General features: G+C 52.2%; 1 protein-coding gene across 4 annotated transcripts in view; it reads right to left on the bottom strand.

The window, feature by feature from the left end:
- DLGAP2 (DLG associated protein 2) overlaps window positions 1-19930 on the bottom strand; it is a 791263-nt gene that overhangs the window by 167179 nt on the left and 604154 nt on the right. For 3 of the 4 annotated variants that reach the window (XM_043557189.1, XM_043557191.1, XM_043557186.1), the window contains one exon: window positions 8672-8737. The exons of the other annotated variant lie outside the window; for it this stretch is intronic. In XM_043557189.1, the coding sequence (XP_043413124.1) occupies window positions 8672-8737 (66 nt within the window). The remainder of the gene's footprint in view (window positions 1-8671; window positions 8738-19930) is intronic. 4 annotated transcript variants of the gene reach the window in all.

Raw genomic sequence — 19930 nt, 5'->3', positions numbered from 1 at the left:
ACCAGGCTCGGCTCTGTTCGGACAGAGTGGCTGCTCCTCACCTGCACAGAGACTGGCAATCAGGCAGCTTGGCCAGGAGACCGACCCTGTCGCCCGAGGGGCGGGGAGCGTGGGCAGCAGGTGCTTGGAGACAGTCCCTTCCCGTCCCACGTCTCCCGCACTTCTCTGTCCTCTGACCTGCCAAGCGGCTGGCACCCCCTCACTCTTGAAGCCACCACCACAACCATCCGGAGTTGGTAAAATGCCCCGAACCTCGTGCATCCTCTACTTCTCCTCTTTCTCACACTGCCAGGTTCCCCCGCTGCCTAACATTTGGTCAGGTGACCCCCGACAGCGGACCTTTCATACACTGGGTCCCGGAAGCCGTGCTTCACCACCGCAGGCTAACCTCCACGGGAACCAGGGAGATTCCGCCGTTCTCCAGACCAGCCCGCCCCACTGCCACCGGGTTCTCCCACCCAAGGACTCACACCTCCTGGAAGCTCCTTCCCTTCAGTCCCAAGCACGTTTCCAGCACGCAAGCACTCCTAGGCGTCACGTGCACTCGAAGAGGCAAACCCTTCCACCCGAAAAAAGCCTTCAGAATCTGAAAACAATCCCAGAAGTCCACGTCTCTGTTACTGAAACTTGCAAATGAATTTAGTACTCGTGGAAATCCTGTTCTGAAATGGCAGGAAGGAAAGCCCGGGGCCTGCCCGGAGCGTCTCGCCCGTCCTCCCTGTGTGTGATCCCTGCATCCCCCCGGATTCCCCAAACTCATTCTTTAATACCCAGGGTTGGTTTCAGAGCAATGAACATTGCAATAATAAGAATTATGGTAGAAGCTAATATTCATCGGACACTTACTGTGATAAATCTTGCTAAGGTCATCAGATTGAATCTTTACCATCTTTTAATCTGTTATGAGGTAGGAAACAGTCTTACTAGCTGCCCCTTTTCTTTAAAAAATAAACAGGTACTTAAGGGATCAAAGTCACAGGGAAATGAGGCGAACTGCCTGGGCACTGGGGTCGGCCCTCAGAGCCTGCCTCGGTATCCCCGCCCCACACGGCCCCTCGTTCCCAAACACTGCATGCGGCACAAACCTAACTTGCTCCCTTTCTACCACCCTGGTTTTAGGCAAGACAGTCTTTCGGTGGCTGAACTTTTTGTAAAGAAAAGTTTTGTAAAAACAAGATGTTTTATACCGGAACCTAATACACACACACACACACACACACACACACACACACACACACACACACACGGTTTCCGTAAGTGACAGTTGCCCTTATTGTGTGTGATGTGCGTTGATTCTGTTCATTCTACACGTTCCATACATTCCTATTCCTTTTTCTTTTTCAGTTAAAAATTACCGACGAGGGGCGCCTGGGGGGCTTAGTCGGTTGAGCGTCTGACTTTGGCTCAGGTCACGATCTCACTGTCCGTGAGTTCGAGCCCCACGTCGGGTTCTCTGCTGACAGCTCGGAGCCTGGAGCCTGCTTCGGATTCTGTGTCTCCCTCTCTCTCTGTCCCATCCCCACTCATGCTCTGTCTCTCAAAAATAAATAAACACTAAAAAAATTTTAAAAATTGCCAGTGCACTTGAATTCATGGCCTATCAGCGCATTACAAGCCACCGTTTAAAAACCAGTGTCGTGTCAATATAGATGAGGAGACACAGGAAATGGAGCGAAAATCTCTCACTGAATTAGGAAAAGGTCAGACGAGCCACACCTTCCTTCATTAAACACCACGTCTGCCACCTTATCTCTGCCCTCCTGATCTATTTCCACCCACGACCACTTCACTTGGTGCGAGGCCATCACACACGGATTTTAGACGTTGCTGGCCCGAGGTGCTATTATGGAGAAAGTGGTGTCTCGGGAGGCACAGCTCTGAAAGGTGAGCTGAAGGCTTCTGCGTGTTGTTGCTTCCACTCGCAAGCGTGTGCACACGTGTGAGCATGTGTGTGCGTGTGCAAATACACGTATGCAAGTAGCTCGCTTCCTTACGGATTCTCTGCGGGAGGGACCTCCTGGGCAGGCTGTGGCAGAGCCTCAGGGAGGGAGGTGGGGGGCTGGCCCCCCATGAGTCTGGAGGTCCAGACGGGGGTGGAGGGGACCCACATGAGTCCAGCCGGGTGTCCGGAAGCGAGGTCCCTGTGGGGGGCGTGGGCGGGGCTGCTGTCCACCCTGGCTGTCTCTGCACCTCCGGCTGGGCGCCAGCCCCCTCTCCTCCCTCACATCCCCGGTCCCTGGTGCCCACCACACGTGCTTCTGGGGGTCATGAGGCCAGAGCCCAACACGATTCTGCTTTTGCCATTAGCCTCATGTTTGGATGCTTATTTTATTTAGGAGTTCATCTAGCTACTTTTTGATTAGTACTTTGTGGGATTTTTTTTTTAATGACTTCAAAGCTAAAATAGAATCTTGTGAGTGAAGTGCGTTCTTGTTTTCTAATAGAAACCCCCGGTTTCAGTGCAGTGCAGGGGCAGGACAGCGGTTCCCAGGGAGGGAGGCTGGGCCCCCAGGCGGCATCTGGCGATGGCTGCAGAGAGCATCTTGGATGGCCACACATGGGCCTGGGCGTGTGTGGGGCGTCTCATGTGCAGGGATGCAGATGCTGGGACACAGCGGCCTCCCTGTGGGGGACAGCGTCTTCCTGGTCTGGGTGACATCGTCTCAATGGCCGTGGGCACGTCGCGACCCTCAGGCCCTCTGAGGCCGTAAGGTTGGGGACAGCGTCTTCCTGGTGTGTGCGAGCACGTACACACCGTGCGCCCTGCTGAGTGCAGTGCATCTCTGCGGGATGGACGCTCGACCTCACAGCTGTGCTTCACTGACTCTCGCCTTCCAGAAGGAGCCCCACCCGCACAGGCCGGCGCTGGGATCCTAATCAGGGCACACTTTTTCTACACGGGTTCTTTAACTACCCGTTCACACGCTGATGTGTTTTATGCCCCAAGGGCAGCTGTCGGATTTCCAAGTCAGGGTCGAGAGCGGGCTCATGCTTTGCTCCCAGATCAGGAGGGCTGAGTGGCAGGTGCACGTGCGGCCTGTCCTCCGGTGGCCCCGCCCCACACGGCTGCTGAGCTCAGGCCTGGCTGCGTGGCTTCTCTCTCACCTTCTTCACCCTCCTGTCTGGTTCTTTGCTCTGCACTAGTTTGACACCTGTTGCATTTTTAGGGAACGTTGTCAATGCCTCTCTAGCTATACTGAACTCACTTTCTTTAGCCTATACACCAGCCTGGTTTGTTTTTTTCTAACTCCTCCACCGGGTGGAACTAAGTCAGGGAGCTTGGTGGTCTGCGTGGACGTGGGAGCACCCTATGGAGCAGAAAACACTGAACTTTGTCACTTGAATGGATGAATGAATGAATGAATGAATGAAGGCTGCTACAGTCTGAATGTCTGCATCCCCCAAAATGTATACATTGATGGCATTGGGAGGGGGTCCTTGAGGCGGTGGTTAGCTCATGAGAGATTAGTGCCCTTATTTAAGACACCCCAGAAAGCACCCTCACCCCCCCGGCTGGGGACTCACAGGAAGACGGAGTCTGTGAGCCAGGAAGGACCCTCACTAGACCCCAAATCCCCAGCACCTTGATCCGGGACTTCAGCCTCCAGAGCAGGGAGATATAAATGCTGCTGTTTACAAGCCACACAGTCCGCGGTCATTTGTTACCGTGGCCTGAACAAGCTAGGACAAAGGCATGTGTGCATGGAAGCATGAATGAGTCAATAAAGATTTACTGCTTGAGGAAGGGGGCCGGCCCGGGGAAAAGATACTGTAATTCACTTGGTAACAACCAGGCTCGGAAATTGTGCAAGTTAAAAATTGATATTTAGGGGAAAAGCTAGGGAATGCAGTTCAGAAATTTAGATGTAAATTCCTATCATCCTAATTTCCACAAATAATAAATATTAGCAATTTTAAAACTAATTTTGATTTCTTTGTATAGAAATAAAGTTTTAACATGAAATGGTTATACAGTCTTTTGGAATGCTCTCTTGACTGATGTTTAACCTTTCCCCCTGTCCTGCCGCGTGTGATGGTAACTGTGGATGTCACACCCTGGGGAGGATTCTTGCCCCTGTGGCCTCTGGGCTCCCACGGGTACTGGTGCGTGGGGGTGAAGGACAAGGGGAGGACAGGGAAGGATGGAGAGAGGGCTTCACGGCGCTTAGGGTGCAGCAAATGAACACACTGTCACTGCACAGAAACATGGCACCATTTCCACTATTTCTAGAAACTTCTAGGAACTTCCCTTAAGGAAATAAGTGTGGATGTCCATCCAGTTACAAAGCTACATGTCTACAAGATGACCAGGGGTGTTTATAAAAGGACACAAAATATGAATCTCTAAAAAGGGAGTTTTTTTTTTTTAAAAAAACATTTTCCTTTAGAAAGAAAGAGCAAGCATGTAAGTGGGGGAGGGGCAGAGAGCGAGAGAGGGAGAGAGAGAATCCCTAGCAGTCTCTGTGATGTCACTGTAGAGCCCGACCCGGGGCTCCCTCCCATGACCCTGACATCATGACCGGAGCCAAAATCCAGAGCAGGACGCTCAACAAACTGAGTCGCCTGGGCGCCCCATCTAAAAAGGGAGTTCCTTGAAAATAAGTTTTGTATAATTAAATACTGTGTGACGTGCATGTGGTTAAATGGTGTGCAGACCAGAAATGATAACAGGGGGGTGGCACTAGACAAGAATATATCCCCACATATGCACCTGCCCCACAGAAGGCTGTGCCGGTAATTATTGCTTCGACATTCAAGTACTTTTTTAAACTGCACAGTCCACCCCTTTTCCTTGTGTCGTGTCTCATATAATACGTAGCTACTCTTCTTTGATCATTTAATGTCGCCTTTTAAAAAAAATTTTCACTTTGCAGCTGACTTACCAGCGTAAAATCTAGGCCAATATTGCAGTCCTCATAAATGCTTATAAACTGGCAACTCTCTACAACTGATTTAAATATAACGTTCAGGAGAACGGTGTCACGAAAATGACCGGCAGAGAGAGCAATCTGATCTCAGTGTGTCCGAAGGTCTTCCCTCAAACCCTTTCCCTGGGACAAGTGGGCTCTTCTCTTGTAGTCATTGAGAGGGTGCTAAATCAAGTCACTTTTACCGCTGACTTCAGATTAATTCTAAAGCAACCTGCTTTATCTTCCTACTTCCATACGCTGCATTATGTGAGCTCTGCAGCACGCATGCACCCTTAATGGGGCTCAGGAGGAGCTGGAGCCGATTCTCCTATTTCTTTACCAAATTGCCTGTCACGAAGGACAATTTTGGGATTTGCAGTGAGTACTGCTCACCCCTCCTGTAACCTCACCGCTGTACGGATGTAGCCCGAGCTGCCCTGAGGAGCGGCCACACGTTTCAGCAACGATACGTCCTCCTTCCACAGCCACGGCCGTTAACGTGGATGTGAGGCAGGAGAATGGGAGAGCCGTGCGTTCAAGACAGAAGACCTGTAAAGACCCATCCGCTTCAGGGGCTACAGGCCGGGGGGATTTGAAAAAAAGAAAAAGTCTACGAGTTGGCATTTGTTCCTGATCAGCGACTCTAGCAGCAGTGGGAACGTGACTCAGCCCTTCCCCCCTCCCTCCCGCTGAGCCGCCCTAGCTGCCTTCCTTGCTGTCGAGTAGAGTATCGTTTGTGCCCTTGACACCAGCGTTCCCTGCCCCGGGCCACACTCGAGTCACGCAGGGAACCCTCAGAGGCAACCACGCATCGGAACGTCCCGGCGCGGGACCGGGTCTCCATATTTCTAAATACTCCCCAGGTGGCTCCAGCTAGTGAGAACCACGGTGGACACCCAGCGTTTCCATGAACGGGCTGAGAAGGATGGCCGGACCCACTGGTGCATGTCCCCGACCGGGGCCACCTCCGTGTGGGTCCAAGTCACGACATGCCTGCTCGTTCAGCACCACGCGTGGGAAAACTGGATGTGTGTCTGCGAGCTCCTTGCGGCCGACGCTCCCCAGATCCTCATCTTTCTTTCCGCCTCTAAAATCCAACTGTCTTGACATGCTTGTAATCGTCATCCCCTTACGGCCAGACCGCACAAGCAGCTCACCAAACACTTTCTGTCCCTAAATAGTACGGAGGTTCCTCAGAACAAACTTAGGGTCCAGCAATTCTAAAAGACAAAGGCAAGGTCCTGAAGAGAGTCTGTGCGTCTGACAGCATTACGCATCGTGGCCTAGAGGTGGAGGTAACACACGTGTCCATTAAGGGATGAAGGGGCAGACTGGATGTGGCCGATTCATACGACGGAGTATTACGCAGCCTTAACAAGGAGGGAAGTTCCGTCACGTGCTACGATATGGCCGAATCCTGAGGGCATTCTACAGAGTGAAAGAAGTCAGTCACAGAGCAACAGATACTGCATGACCCCGCTCCGACCGGGAATCTAAAATAGTCAAACTCACAGAAGCAGAGAGGAGGATGGGGTGGGGGGACGGGAAGTACCTGCTCCTGGGTGCGGAGTTGGGTTTGGGAAGATGGGAAGAGATCTGGGGACGGGTGACAATCACCCTGTTGGGTGACTGTGAATGTATTCCACGTCCCCGAACACACACATTGAAAAGGGGTCAAAATGATGAATTTTACGCTGTGCATATTTTACCAACACGACAAAATACCTTGTGTCTGTACAATGCAGCCCATGTCATGCTGCCAGTGAGACACTCTGGCCCCTTCAATCCCTGTACTTACCTCTCCACACTCCGTTCGCGTGACCAGGAACATATTTAAACTCCCCGTCTGGGACTCGGCAGTAAGAACACGGTGGGACCTGTGCTTCCAATGTGATCCCCACAAGCTTTTGGCTTTGTGCCGCTGCTTGGTCATCTACGCCCCTCCGGGACGCCGTCCCGTGTTACACAAGGCCCAGTGTGCCGTGATTTAGCCGAGAAAAGGCGTCTCCCCCAAAGTGGACCAGCTCTCAGGGATGCGCCCTGGCTCTCCCCTGAGTTCCTCCTGGCTGCTGACTGTCGGCACCAAATCCCTGCCGGCCACAAAATGTGGCTTAAAGACACACACCCCTCCTCTGTTCTGGCCCATGTCCCCTGTTCTGAGGCGGTCACAGAAAGGAACCGGCACCACAGGCACATGGTGATCTAAAGACGTCCAGACACAGCACGAGTGCAGGTGAACCGCCAAAGTCCCAGTGACACAAAAGTTGACAGAATCGTACATTCACCGGACGCCTCTTTAGACCTGCTTCCTGGTGATTGCTCGGGGTGACGGAGAGCGCCACCGAGTGGAACAAAAAATAACGCACGCCCATCCACAGGAGCCAGTTCACTCTCTAGTAAGAAGTAAAGATAACCTGGTTTGCATATTTCTGAGTAAAGAAAGGCTTGTTTAGAACGGCAAGTTAGAACTAAATTTTGAACTTGATCACAGTGGAAAATAGTTACTCTTCTACAACTAAATCTGTATTTATAATCTCATTGAAAAGAAAATTTTTTTTGCTTCTGATTTTCTTTAAAATTTTCTTTTACTACTTATTTATTATTGAGAGAGAGGGACAGAGTGTGACCAGGGAAGGGGCACAGAGAGAGGGAGACACAGAATCGGGAGCAGGCTCCAGGCTCTGAGCTGTCGGCACAGAGCCCGACACAGGGCTCGAACGCACAAACCACGAGACCGTGACTTGAGCCAAAGTCGGACACTTAACCAACTGAGCCAACCAGGTGCCCCTAATTTTCTTTAAAAGAAATCACAGCTTTATACAAATGGCTTCTTTGACTTTCCAATATTATTCTTTAAGCCAATCAAATGGGCAATAGATTCACTGGCTAAAGGTCTGAAATAAATTAGGAAAAATTCAAATTCAAGCATAAACCATCCTTATGTTCCATAATTCAGCCCCGAGGGCTGTGACAGCCCAGGACCATCGGTGACCTGGGAGAACAGCTTGGCATCTTTTAGGCCATCGCACAGCGTGGGGCAGACAGCATGGAGCCATGGGTAGGGCGTATTTTCTCAGTTGCTGTTGGATGTTGAATTTATTCAACACTCCACATGTCTTACAGAAACACTGGCCCCTTTTCATGTAAGCATGATCCACGTCAAGTGACGATGGCCAAAAAGAGCACTGGCTCGATTATGTCTGCGATGTGGCGTAAAAAGAAAATCTCCACAGGAAATACGCTGTGACGGTAATTTGGAGCTTACGGGCAAGAGGGCACGTGCCACACTCAGCATCCACACCCTGGTGGGCGCTGGGCTGGCCCGCAGTAATCTGCTGTCTCAAGTCGGGTGAAAGAGCTCGTAAGAACCATAAATGAGGAGCTCTTCCCTTCCTCAGATCCACTGAGAGCAAGTTTTAGTCACAAGGGAGCAAAGGCGAGAGGTGCCATCTCATACACGTATCAAAGATGCCAACAGCTTGATGATTATTAATAATAGTTAACTGCCTCAGCGATTCATCTGTGGTGATTTGGAGCAAACGTGTTCTCACCTACAGCTTCTATAATGTTTACAAACTATTTAAAATGTTCACCACATCTTACTCCGTTCTTGAAATTAGGACGCGCAAAGTCACACGCTTGCTTAACCCGTTTTTGCGGTGGGGATCCCGTCTGTGAGGTGCAGAGCGCCGCCACCCGGCCCGGGGCGTGCCCGCCGTGTCTGATCTGTGCAGTCACCAGGGCCGAGCTGTGTACTCTACCTAGATCCTCCTCTGCCGGCCCCGGAAAGCTGATGCCCGGCTGGACCAGGTCCCCGCCCTCTTCCTCTGCAAGAGAGAGAGAGAGTCACTCTTTAATACATTTCAGGAGTGGATGGCAGTTAGCTCAGCGCATCCCCAACACGCCACACCCCCAATGCCCAAACACGAGAGATTCGCGCCTCTTTGCTCCAAGGGCACTGCTCAGAGGTCCCTGCCAAGCTGTAACCTTGGCACGGGTGCCCCCTCTATGAACACAGCACTGGAACGTGGTGCATGGCTGTCCCGTGCAGGTGTCCACCCGGGCAGGGCGTCCGTGAGTCTCCGCTATACCTTGGGTTTAATAAATAACAGATAATAAATCTGAGCTCTTCTGCAGATTTATTAGACTTCGTCTGCAGAGTCGGCCACACGCTGCTTCCATCCCCCCCCCCCACCCCCCCCCCGCCACCTCCAGCCCCTTGAATCCTGGGTGAGCGTTGCACTGCCCAGGATGACACTACCTCTCTTGTCCATAAAGTTCTACACTGAGGCTCCTTCAGCAATATTCAAAGCCTGCAGTTACCGTGTTCACGCCTAACGTTAGTTAATCTTAAGGTCGACATCCCACACATGAAATCTGTCTCCTTCTGTTGGGAGAACACGTCAGGTCACTGGCACTGATGTTCAGTTGCTCAGTGGCATATACTGCAAAAGCAGACAGCATGTGCCTGCGGTGACATCATCATGTGGGGGTAAAACGTCTTGGGGGTCATCTAGCACTGCCCTTCCTGCCCAGATGGGATGGCAGGGCCAGGGAGATGCAGGGACCTGGGTTCTTTACCCAGCTGGCCCCTGGGGCACCAGATTAGAGCAGTCTGCTGCCCTAGCCTCCACCTGGGTTGCCCTAGCCTCCACCCGGACCCCCACACCCAGTCAGAGGTGAGAGGCATAGCTGGCTAATCTCCATATGGAGACAGGCAGCTTCAGGCAAGGGCTCTTCTGGCAATAGATTACGTATGTAGTAAATACATACTTTGGCATACATCCCATAAATACAATTTTTCCACGTGCACTCATGCAGGCTTCCGGTGTTCATGAGTAAGTTTTAAGGCAAATAAATATTCCACGCTTAGATCCCGCTAGTAATATTAAATATGGTTAACCATGCTGTCGCCTGCGGAAGGATTCATTCTAGAACATTGTGATCAAACCCACATGGGCTGTCACCATCTTCGGTTCAGCAAATCAGCATTTTCCGTACGCTTACAGGACGTTAAGAAAGGCAGATGCAAGGCTGGCAATGAGAGATGGTCCCGAGGCGACGGGCACTTCTCACGCAAACCTGCAGTGGAATTTCATGTTATGGGATCTTCCGGCTGTTGCTTTAAAAGTGACATGTGTTATACTCTTGTATATGAGTAGTGTGTGAACTGGGTCAATCAAGTATTTACAAGGCAGCTCATTAAAGTCATTTAACGTGATTTGACCACGCCCCATTTTCCCACAGCAGCAGCCACTTCGTGCACTTTGGAGCTGTGTCTTCCTGCTCGTGACTGGTCTGCTCCAGAGCTGGCCCGTCAGATGAGCACGTTAGGTATAACATTAGACCAGACACGGCTGTGCTTTCGTCTCTTTAGAACTAGAATGCCACAGAACGCACACTTCTAATTAAATACAGTTGCCATGGCGACCGTGGTCACGCAGCCCGGGCGGCCAACTTGGAAGCAGTCTGCATTAGTTGGGGAAGAATGGACTTAGGAGAATAAACCAAAACAGCCAGCCTCCGCCTGCAGACCTCGTTCGCCTTAGCTCAGACACACACGTACACGGCAGAAAGCAACAAAGGGCAAGCTTCCGCAGAACGGACTGGAAGGGTGAGTGGACGCTGAGCCGGCTGTGGAAATCAAACGCACGAGAGGCCGGCCTGCAAACACACCAAGCACATGCAGGCCGCCGACAGGAAGCTCACACGGCACTCACAAAACTTTAGCCGCAGCTGAACACGGGCCTGTTGCATTATTTCGAGAACATTCCCCGGATGACGGTGAGTGGGTTTGAAGGTCGGTCCTGACTTTTTTTTTTTTTTTAATATTTATTTATTTTTAAGTGAGTGAGAGCATGAGCAGGGGAGGAACAGAGAGAGAGGGAGACACAGAATCTGAAGCAGGCTCCAGGCTTCGAGCTGTCGGCACAGAGCCCGACGCGGGGCTCGAACTCACAGACCCCGAGATCATGACCTGAGCCGAAGTTGGACGCTTAACCGACTGAGCCACCCAGCGCCCCAGTCGGTCCTGACTTTTAAAGGTGGGAATGATTAACTGCCGATTTTGCCTCTGCTCTCGTCCTTTATCAGACCGAAATTGAACAAGGCCTAGAAGCAGGTTAACCAGGCGAACCCTTCACAGTTAGAAAACTAGGCTATGGGTTGGGGGTAAAAGCATTCACGCTTTCTGGCTCTGGTTTGCCTCCTAGCTGATAAGGCTTCGCTTCAAGTGGGTGTGGGCACAAGCAGTGGCTCCCGTCCTGCCTCACCCAACCAGGCCTTGTCTTTCAGCTTAAATGTGTTTTCACCGTATCTGCACCATCTCCCAGCCGGAACCTGACCCAGACGGCAGTGCCGCGGAGATGCACGGGCAGCGCCTGTGTGCCCGCCGCCCTGCCGTCCCCAGCATCTACCCTGGGCGCCATCGGACGTGCGACGGACGAGCTAAGGGGGGCGGGCCACACCATCCTGCTCGGACACCCGCTTTCACAGGCCTTGGCTTCAATCCCTGGGCCCGCTCCAGGGACACCTGCATGCACATCCTCTCGGGGATCTTTCTTCTGGCCCCGTCCGTGCTCGGGAAGGGAACCCTCTGCCTCACCAATGTCACTAAGGCAAATGTCACCTGAGAAAGAAGCGTGGGCAGCGTGTTGGGCCAGCGTCTCTGCTTGCTCGGCACCGACCTTCTGAACCTGGTGGCCGTGGGCCGCCTTGGCCCAGCGTCCTGGCTTTGTGCCTTCCACAGCCAGGAGGGGCCGGAGTGGCACAGGCTGCGAGAGTGACAGTGGTACTCAGTGCTAGAAACGAAATGCCCATCTGACATCAAGTGAAAACGTCCGTCGCGGTTTCTTAGCAAAAACAGAAATGTGCCACAGACTGAAAAGTTTTAGAAGCCCTCCACCGACATATTACACGCACGTAATGAAGTCGGTCTTCACGGCCATGACCCCTGAAGGGACACCCCTAACTTGGGGCTGTGAACCTACAACCTCTCTGACTAGACTCACCTCACGACTCATTTTTCTGTCATCCTGAAAATGACACCCAGATCAGTGCCATCTGACACGGGACCCAGTTTCTGCTGCCCACCTTGGGGCGAATCGTAATCAGGCCTTTGTGTGACCCTGTGTCAGTCATTCTTCTCCAGAGCCAACACTTAATTCCGCGTGCACGAGGCGTGTGTCTAAGATGAGCACCCCACACACTTGGGTGCGGCCACTGACGCAACGCGACACGGGCAAGTTCCCTCACGTCTCTGGAATCACCTGCGGACAAGGGAGGGGTCTGAGATCATTGGGGGCGACACTCAGTAAAACACAGGGCATCGTGGCCATTCCATCAGGCATCATGGCTTCTACCCCCTCAGTCACCGCAGGAGTGGTGTCAGCACCGTAAGACTCGCTGGAAGGGAAACTGAGGCAGCACAGCATCTGCCCACAGCCAGTCCTCACAAGCAAGGTCAACTGCTCGCAGCATGGACATTTTCCAAGGAGGAACATGAGGCCCAGAGAGGCTGAGTACATGACCTGAGGACACACAGCCCCCGGCAGCCCCAACTGGTTCTGTTCCCTCTGTCATGTCTCTGGGTCCCTTCATGCCTCCACTATGACCTGTGTCTGATTCAGAGGGGCTTCTGCGCTGACCTTCCTCAAGAGGAAGCCCACTGTCTTGAACTGGTATTGGAATGAGGTAACCCCCCTGAACAAAGGGGCTGAAGAGGTGAGAGAGATGATTCTGGGCGGGTGAGGGACACTTAGGCTCAAGGGTGCCCAGGCAGACAAACTTCAAGAAGTCCAACATTCACGGAAGTCGGTGGACACCTGCTCATTTCTGCTATGATGGATGCAGAAATCGGGGTCTGGGGAGGGTGGGTGATGTCCCTGAAGAGTCCTGTCGAGCCCAGCCTCTGGCTCTGCAGTTCAGGGATCTCTCAGGCCGCGGCGTGGGGGCAGCTGGTTGGAGGCGTGAGCCATGAGTGACCCTTCATTTCATAAAGACCTGACCTGTGAATTCTTACTGCGAGGCTCAGAAAAGACACATGCGTTCAACCTCTGGGTTTTAAACCCTTGTAAGCACAGGTACAAATTACACCTTTGGGGAAGGGAATAGTTGTCTCTGAATCATGCTAACTCAGAATCTACAATAAGGAACAGGAAAGGCTTCAAAACAGTAGGTAGAAGGGAAAACAATGTTTGTATATGAAAAGGGAAATTGCTCATAAGAAAATATTGGATTTCTCCGCATAAAGGAATCCAATACTGCATTACCTCATAAACAACAAGGAAACAAAATGCCACGTTTTTATCCACTGTGCTTGGCACTCTGCCCCATCTCCCACTCCGTGTAGTGTGTGTGTGTGTGTGTGTGTGTGTGCATGTGCGTGTGTGTGTGTGAGCCCTGCAGCTCCCCAGTGGCGGCGGGAGGGCAGACGTGTGTCCTGACCAAGCTGACAAAGGCCCAGAGCAGCGAAGCAACCCTCCTGTCCTCACCAGAACCGTGACTTCATGCTGCATGTTGGAGCACAGCCCTTTGGTGGGACAGCCCCATTCCCAAGTGTGACTCATGCAGAACCCCAAACTACAGAGCAGCACTGGGGTGGGAAGCAGTGAGGAGGGCTGTCCGCTTCTGAGCCCTCTGCACTGACGCCCACGAGGCTCCTCTGCACAACCACAGGGTTGAAGGGCACATGTGGCAGCCCAAGAGCAGCCAGACATTGGAAGCTGACTTCGTCTAAGTGTCTGAAGAAGACATTCACTTTCTTTTATTGCAGGGACAGGAGGCTTTGCTCTGATGGGAGTGGAATTGGAAGATGTGCTGTTATGTCTAGGTCTCAAACTCTGGCTCATGTCCCCAAAGGCCATGCATTGCCCCCACACTGTGCTCAGCTGACCCCAGGTCTTCCCTTGGGGTCAGCCCCACTACAGGGCTGTTCTGTTCCTCCTGCAGCCCAGGGGCCCATCCCAGCTCACAGAGGCCTTGTCCAAGTCATGGGGCGCCTTGCCCTCGGGTACTGCTGCCTCTGTCCATCCAGAGCCTGCAAACTTGTGCTCTCTCACTGTCTGCCCCCCCGCCCGCCTTCTCCACCCCACCAGTGTCAGCCTCCCTCCGGAACGCCACCCGCGCATTGATTAAGGGATGGGGCCAGGCGAGGAGGCCGGCGGTCAAGTCAATGAGTCTCCCTGTGAAGCGGAGTTTCCTGGCCATGTGGCTGCGGTCAGGAAACTCCTCATAGACAGAAAGGGCACAGCACAGGGCCTCGCAGAGTCACTGGTGTTACTGGCACGGGCGCAGTGACACCCCAGAGTGCGAGGCGGTCCCAGGCTTCAGGCATGACAATTGGCAGCTGCTTCTAGGACCCCGTGAGCTCCACTGAGAAAGTGAAGTAACCACAAAGTTCAGCAATCCAACAGTCCGCCCAGTTTCTAGAGTCTTCCAGTCTTTAAAAGTTTACTTTAAAAAAAGCATACTCAAGCCTACATTTTAGCCGTTTCCCTAATGACAGGATTTGAAGGCTGCTTAAATTAAGAATTCATTTCTGCTCTGTTAGGACAAAGACACTGATTAGCCTGAATGCTCGCTTCCCCTTCTTCCATTCACAGCTGTGCCATCAGCCGCTACCATAGTGATTACTAATGGCTTTTCTTTGAAAGCCATAGAAATGCTCACGATTTTATTTTGGACCAAGGATCAAGTCTCAGCAGAAGCTGCCCCTAAAGTCTGCAGAATTTTCACTAATAGTTACATGTCACCTAAGTCAGGCTAAGAGAACAACTCAAAGTCACTAACAAGGCAACCCCAACTCTGCCCAGGATAATAAAGGCTCTCAAAGCAGGAGGCAGCTGAGCAGACCTTGTGTGGGTATTAGCATTCACAGCCCTGGCTTTCAGGCCTAGAGGCTTATCAAGTTAAGTTCACCACAACCCCACCACCGTGCACTCACATAAATCACAAGACCATCTTCCAAGGAGTTCAGTTACGACCAACTACAACATCCACTTAACGTTTGCATTTCTCTGGACTTGTGGGGAAAGATTTAAAAATGCTGAAGTGAAAAGCAGACTGTTTCTTATTTAAATATCTGAAGGCTTTGAGATGAAACTATACCTGTCTGCTGTGAAAGTTGAACATTACTCACTTCAAAAGTGACGTTAATTATGTTTTATATAATATGTTTGAAGTCTACATTCCAAATGCATGCGGAGTTAAATCTTTTGCACCACCTTCTGTATTTAATAAGGTTTTATGCCAAAGTTTGCATGAAGATTTGTCCATCATGTTTAAACTGGAAATATTGTTTTACAGACAGAGTGAGGGGCATTTTTATAAAGCCTAGAAAAACCTTGCCTTCCTCCCTCAGGTGGTTACTGCCCATACCTACATTACATGAAAGTCTCAGAGACCAGCATGAACACTGTGGGGACCAGAACTTGTTCTTTGTCTCTGACGGGCAGCTCATTCTGACGCTGGCTCATGAGGAGTCCCTAGCCAGGGCCGCCGCGTAATATACAGGACCCCCCGTTACATTTGAATTTCAGATAACAAAGAGTAATGTTTTTGTTGTTCTGTCCCATGCAGTATCTGTTGTTTATCTGACACTCAACTTTACCAGGGCACTCCGTGCTTGCAACTGCTAAATCTTGGCTTGGTTCCCCCGAGGGGCTTGTAGGAGATACTCAGCTAATTCCTATACTTGTAACTATTGAGACGGTCAGCCTCTTTATCCAACCAGTAGCCCTGGCTGTGGGACTCACAGCTAACCTACCGAGGGCCACTTATTAACCCACTGAGCCGGCGGGGCCACCCTAGCTCCGATGAACATCAGTACCGCCGTCGCCCTCATTATCTTCGCCACCTCGTTTTGCCAACAACGCTGGCATTTGCTGTGGCCTGAATTCCAACATATGTCCTCACCCTGTTAGTAGGTCCACACTACATAACAGCATGTAAGGACCCACCAAACCCACGCACGCCACAGAGTTAACCCAAGTCCATGACCACTCACAGGAGCCCTTTCAGCTGCTCTAATGACTTCAGGACTGGCAGGAGGATTCCACCTCAACTCAACGTCACCATTGAGTCTGGGATTAACAACCAATCTATTAACCCTAAATCAACGATGACGAGATATCATCCGAGAAAGTACATTCCGAGGCCCGGGCGGGTTCATTTCGTGGCACCAGGGGCCAGTCTGGTGGGCAGGCAGGGTTGAGAACCACTAACTTAGTGGAATGAACAAAAGTAATCCATCCAAGGCCCTGATCCCACCCTTTCCTTCTCCAACTAAAGCCAACAGAGTTGGCATCCAACCCCCCACGGGTCAGCTGTGGCCAGCGTTCCTGGGCTGCAGGGACACCCAGCCCAGCCCCACAGTGTGCAGGTGCTCCCGGAAATATTGGCTTCGTGTGAAGCTGACCGTCTGCCTGTTACCACCTCCTCTCCCTCTCTGTTACACCACCAGCTGTCGGGAGAGGAGTTTTCTAGGCATTTTAACATTAAAAGAAGCCATGATATTAACTTTCAAATACTCTTAGATTGTGTATTTGGCATGTTGTCTTAATCTTGGATACCGGGTGACTATCTGGTGTCTCGCTCTGCCTGTTCACCCCCCGTAGGATGACTTCCACGCCAGCTGGAATGTGCTGTGATGTGCAGGAGGGGTGAGCAAGGGGTCTTTGCCCTGGGGTTTGCACGAGGGACCGCAGGGAAGCAGTGGTGCTCGTTTCTTCTCTAAAAACCTCGGCAGCCTTGGCTTTTGGGTATCCGATTGCAGCAGAATGGTTCACTATGGCACAAAGTGTAGACCGTTAGAGACCTTGCAAGTACTTGAGAGATTCCTGATGTAACGCTTGTGGGAGAAGCATTGCGCAAACCCTGTGTCCTTCGAGGTCCCCGCTTTGCTCAGAGGGCAGACTGGAGGCAATTTACCATGATGCTGATTGGGACCGTCGCTGACTGGAGGGATGACAATAGCGACATTTTGTCGTCCTCTAAACCTCCTGGGCTTTCCAGATCTGGTCCACCAGCCCGCAGTCTTTTATACGTACGAAAGAAATGATAAAGATAGTTGCTGTTCCACAGTCTCTGGTAAAGCCTACGTCTGAATTTCTCCTTGTTCACTGGAACGAGATGGTCTGGACTGAAGACGGCAGGGCAACAATACACAGCTTCTGTCCTCCTCCGTCAAACATCGGCGTCTACTCAGTGCCGGCCTTCGTGCGTACGGTGGGAGAATCAGTGCTCAGGAAGACGCCCACAGAGAGCGAGCCACTGGTCCGCTCGGCTGGCCGGTCTGTCTCTGAGCGTCTGCCACGTGTGGCCGTGAAGCTGGCAGCTCGTGTGGCTCCTGTCGCCACAGCCCTCTGAGGTGCCGGCCCACGGTTCGGCACAGAAAACTGCTTTCCAGATATTTACAGTCTGTAGGTAACGTGAAAAAGGAGTAGTTTTGTGTGTTTTCTTACCTTCTGTCTGCAACACACAACACACACGGAGGGCATCCTGGCATCTAAAGCGGCAGCTTTTGAGCATAACTCTGAGAATGGGTGCGCCCGGGTTCCCTGCAGACCCTGAACACGGTGCGGGGGGTGGGGCGGGGGGCAGAGACGCCTCACACTGCGCATCGGCTCAGCCTGTGGCACCTGCCCCTCGAGCTCCTTTCCAAGGAAGGGGTAAGGTGGTAGCTGCACGGATGGCATGCGCGTGGTCCCTCACCCACCCCAGACTGGAAACCCAGGCCCCCAGCCCCTGGCGCCCCTTTCGGCCGTTATCTCAGACAGTCAGCCTGCTGTCTCTGCCTGCAGTTACCTCGCCTTGGAGGAGGGTGCTTGTTACCTGAACACGGAAATGAGGAGGGTGATCTTCCGGGGTTTTCGGTAACTAACCTAAAACCCTGTAAGGCACGGCTGACATTTAACATTGTATTAGCTTCAGACCCACAATGTAGTGAGTCAATATTTGCACGCGTGGCCACGCAGTGGCCACGGTAAGCCCCGTTAGCAGTCATCACCGCATGCCGTTGCCGAAGTCCTTTCGTGAGATGAGCACTTGTACGAGGTGCTCTCTTAGCGACTTTCAGACACGCGACACGCTGTGACTGCCCACGGTCACAGTGCCGTGCCCGCGATACCTCAGCTAGAACAATCTCACGACCACTCTGTGTGGGTGCGGAGACCAGACAGGCCCCACCTTTCTCTCTGGCTCTGAGTCCCCCCTCCCTGTGCTGCATGCCAGCATCAGCCACCTGTCTGTCAGCCTGAAGCCATGCAGACACTCGGGAAAATACTGGGGAGACAAGTGGGTACTGGCACTACCTCTCCCTGGCTTCTGTGCTGTTCTTAGGCGTTCATGTGCCCACAGTCTTCAGTATCATCCTTAGGAAATTCCTTTGCGGAATTGAAATCCGGGCTCAGAAAAGAGCTATGCCCAACTCGTTCATACTAACATGCAAATGGATGCCAGGAAGCCTTCCCTGAATGCTTGCTCTGCATCCAGTTCTGCCTGTGAGTAGCACCAGGAATTGTGTCCTGCCCCAGAGCCACCGGGCGTCGAGTGCAGCCTGTGATGCAGTGGCCTCGAGTCTTCAGCCACTTCCACCCCACCCCACCCTGCACAACAGCCACGTGAGGCCTGGGCCCGTCGGGAAGTCCTCACCCTGCCTGAGGACCAAATACCTCTAACCGCATCATGTGCTAGTCCTACATTCTTAAAATTCCCCCAAAGCATCATTGAAGAGATGATATTTTCATGCATACTATTTCACTGAACCGAGGATTTTCCGTCAGCATTGCTGCCTCCTTGTTATGTACGAACACAACACCTGTGGACCTTCGGGGCTGGAGATTCCCACAAAGCAGACACCTGCTGACTGACACTGAGAGCTCGGGGCCACGGTCTGGAGGAAACTCACACAAAAGCATGACTTCCCTACAGTGAAGGGAGTTCAGAACCCGCTGATGCACCACGCGCGTCCTTCACGTGGGCACGGGACGGTCGGACTTCACCAGGAGAATCACCGTAAAAAATGCATTGTCAACTCCAGTAACGGTTCATGATTTATTACGTTTCGTTGTTACAAAGACTTGAGTAAACCCATAATTGCATGTAAAATTTATTATATAAATCTATACATTAAAATATTTCATGGCCAAAATGTCATATTTATTTTTATTTTCTGAAAGAAAGCAATTTCAAAGGTTTGATTTGTGGGTGGTTGTTTTGGACCCCGAATCTTTGTAAATACCCGCTTTCAGGACTACTTAGCCATAAAACTGAACTTTGATCTACAGCCCCAGGCCTAGCCGTTGTTCACTGTTCCTCTGGGTATTAATAAAAGTGAACACCGTTTGTGAAAACATGAAGATGAGACTGGTCACCTATTACTCGCTGACAAACCGTGCCCAGGGCATTGTTCCTCCTGTCCGAATACATCCCGCGTCACGGGGACTAGCAGGCGGCCTCTACAGCACCACCGAGGTGGCAATTCGTTGTCAAAGCCTCGGCTTCCGGATCGGTTCCGGTTTAGCAAACTCTGTGGCCCCTGACCTGGGACTAGGCACAGAAGGACGGATCACGCTGTGGCGGCCTGGTCACCCAGTGTCATTCAATCACCCAAAGGGCCGGTCCTATGGGCTCCCCGGCGACACCAGGCAAGTGGGGCAGCGCCGACAGCCGCCGGGTCCGTCTGTCCCCTGGTAGCGCATCCCAGATCAGCTGCCACAAATGCGCGTGTTCTGACACCGTGCTGTGGAGGGACGGTGCTCACACGGCGGGCTCACAGGCAGCGTGTCTGCCTCAGCAGTTTATGTCCTCTAATGGGAAACCGGAACATGACAGGCTTCCTCCCCCGAGGCACGGAAACCTCAGGAGCTCAAAGGCTGAGCAGCCACCAGACCTGAGGTTTCTGTCTCCCACCTCGGGGACTTGAACCTCCACCTGCCTGGGTCCAGGTGTGCAGTCCGCACTCCCACCTGGGGGCACGGCTTCCCGGCCCCTGTGGGGTGAGCGCAAACCTGCCCAATCAG

Source organism: Prionailurus bengalensis, chromosome B1 (assembly GCF_016509475.1).
Source record: "Prionailurus bengalensis isolate Pbe53 chromosome B1, Fcat_Pben_1.1_paternal_pri, whole genome shotgun sequence".
Classification (NCBI taxonomy): Eukaryota; Metazoa; Chordata; class Mammalia; order Carnivora; family Felidae; genus Prionailurus; species Prionailurus bengalensis.
The sequence above is the reverse complement of the archived record's forward strand: the minus strand, read 5'-3'. Positions and strand labels throughout refer to the sequence as shown.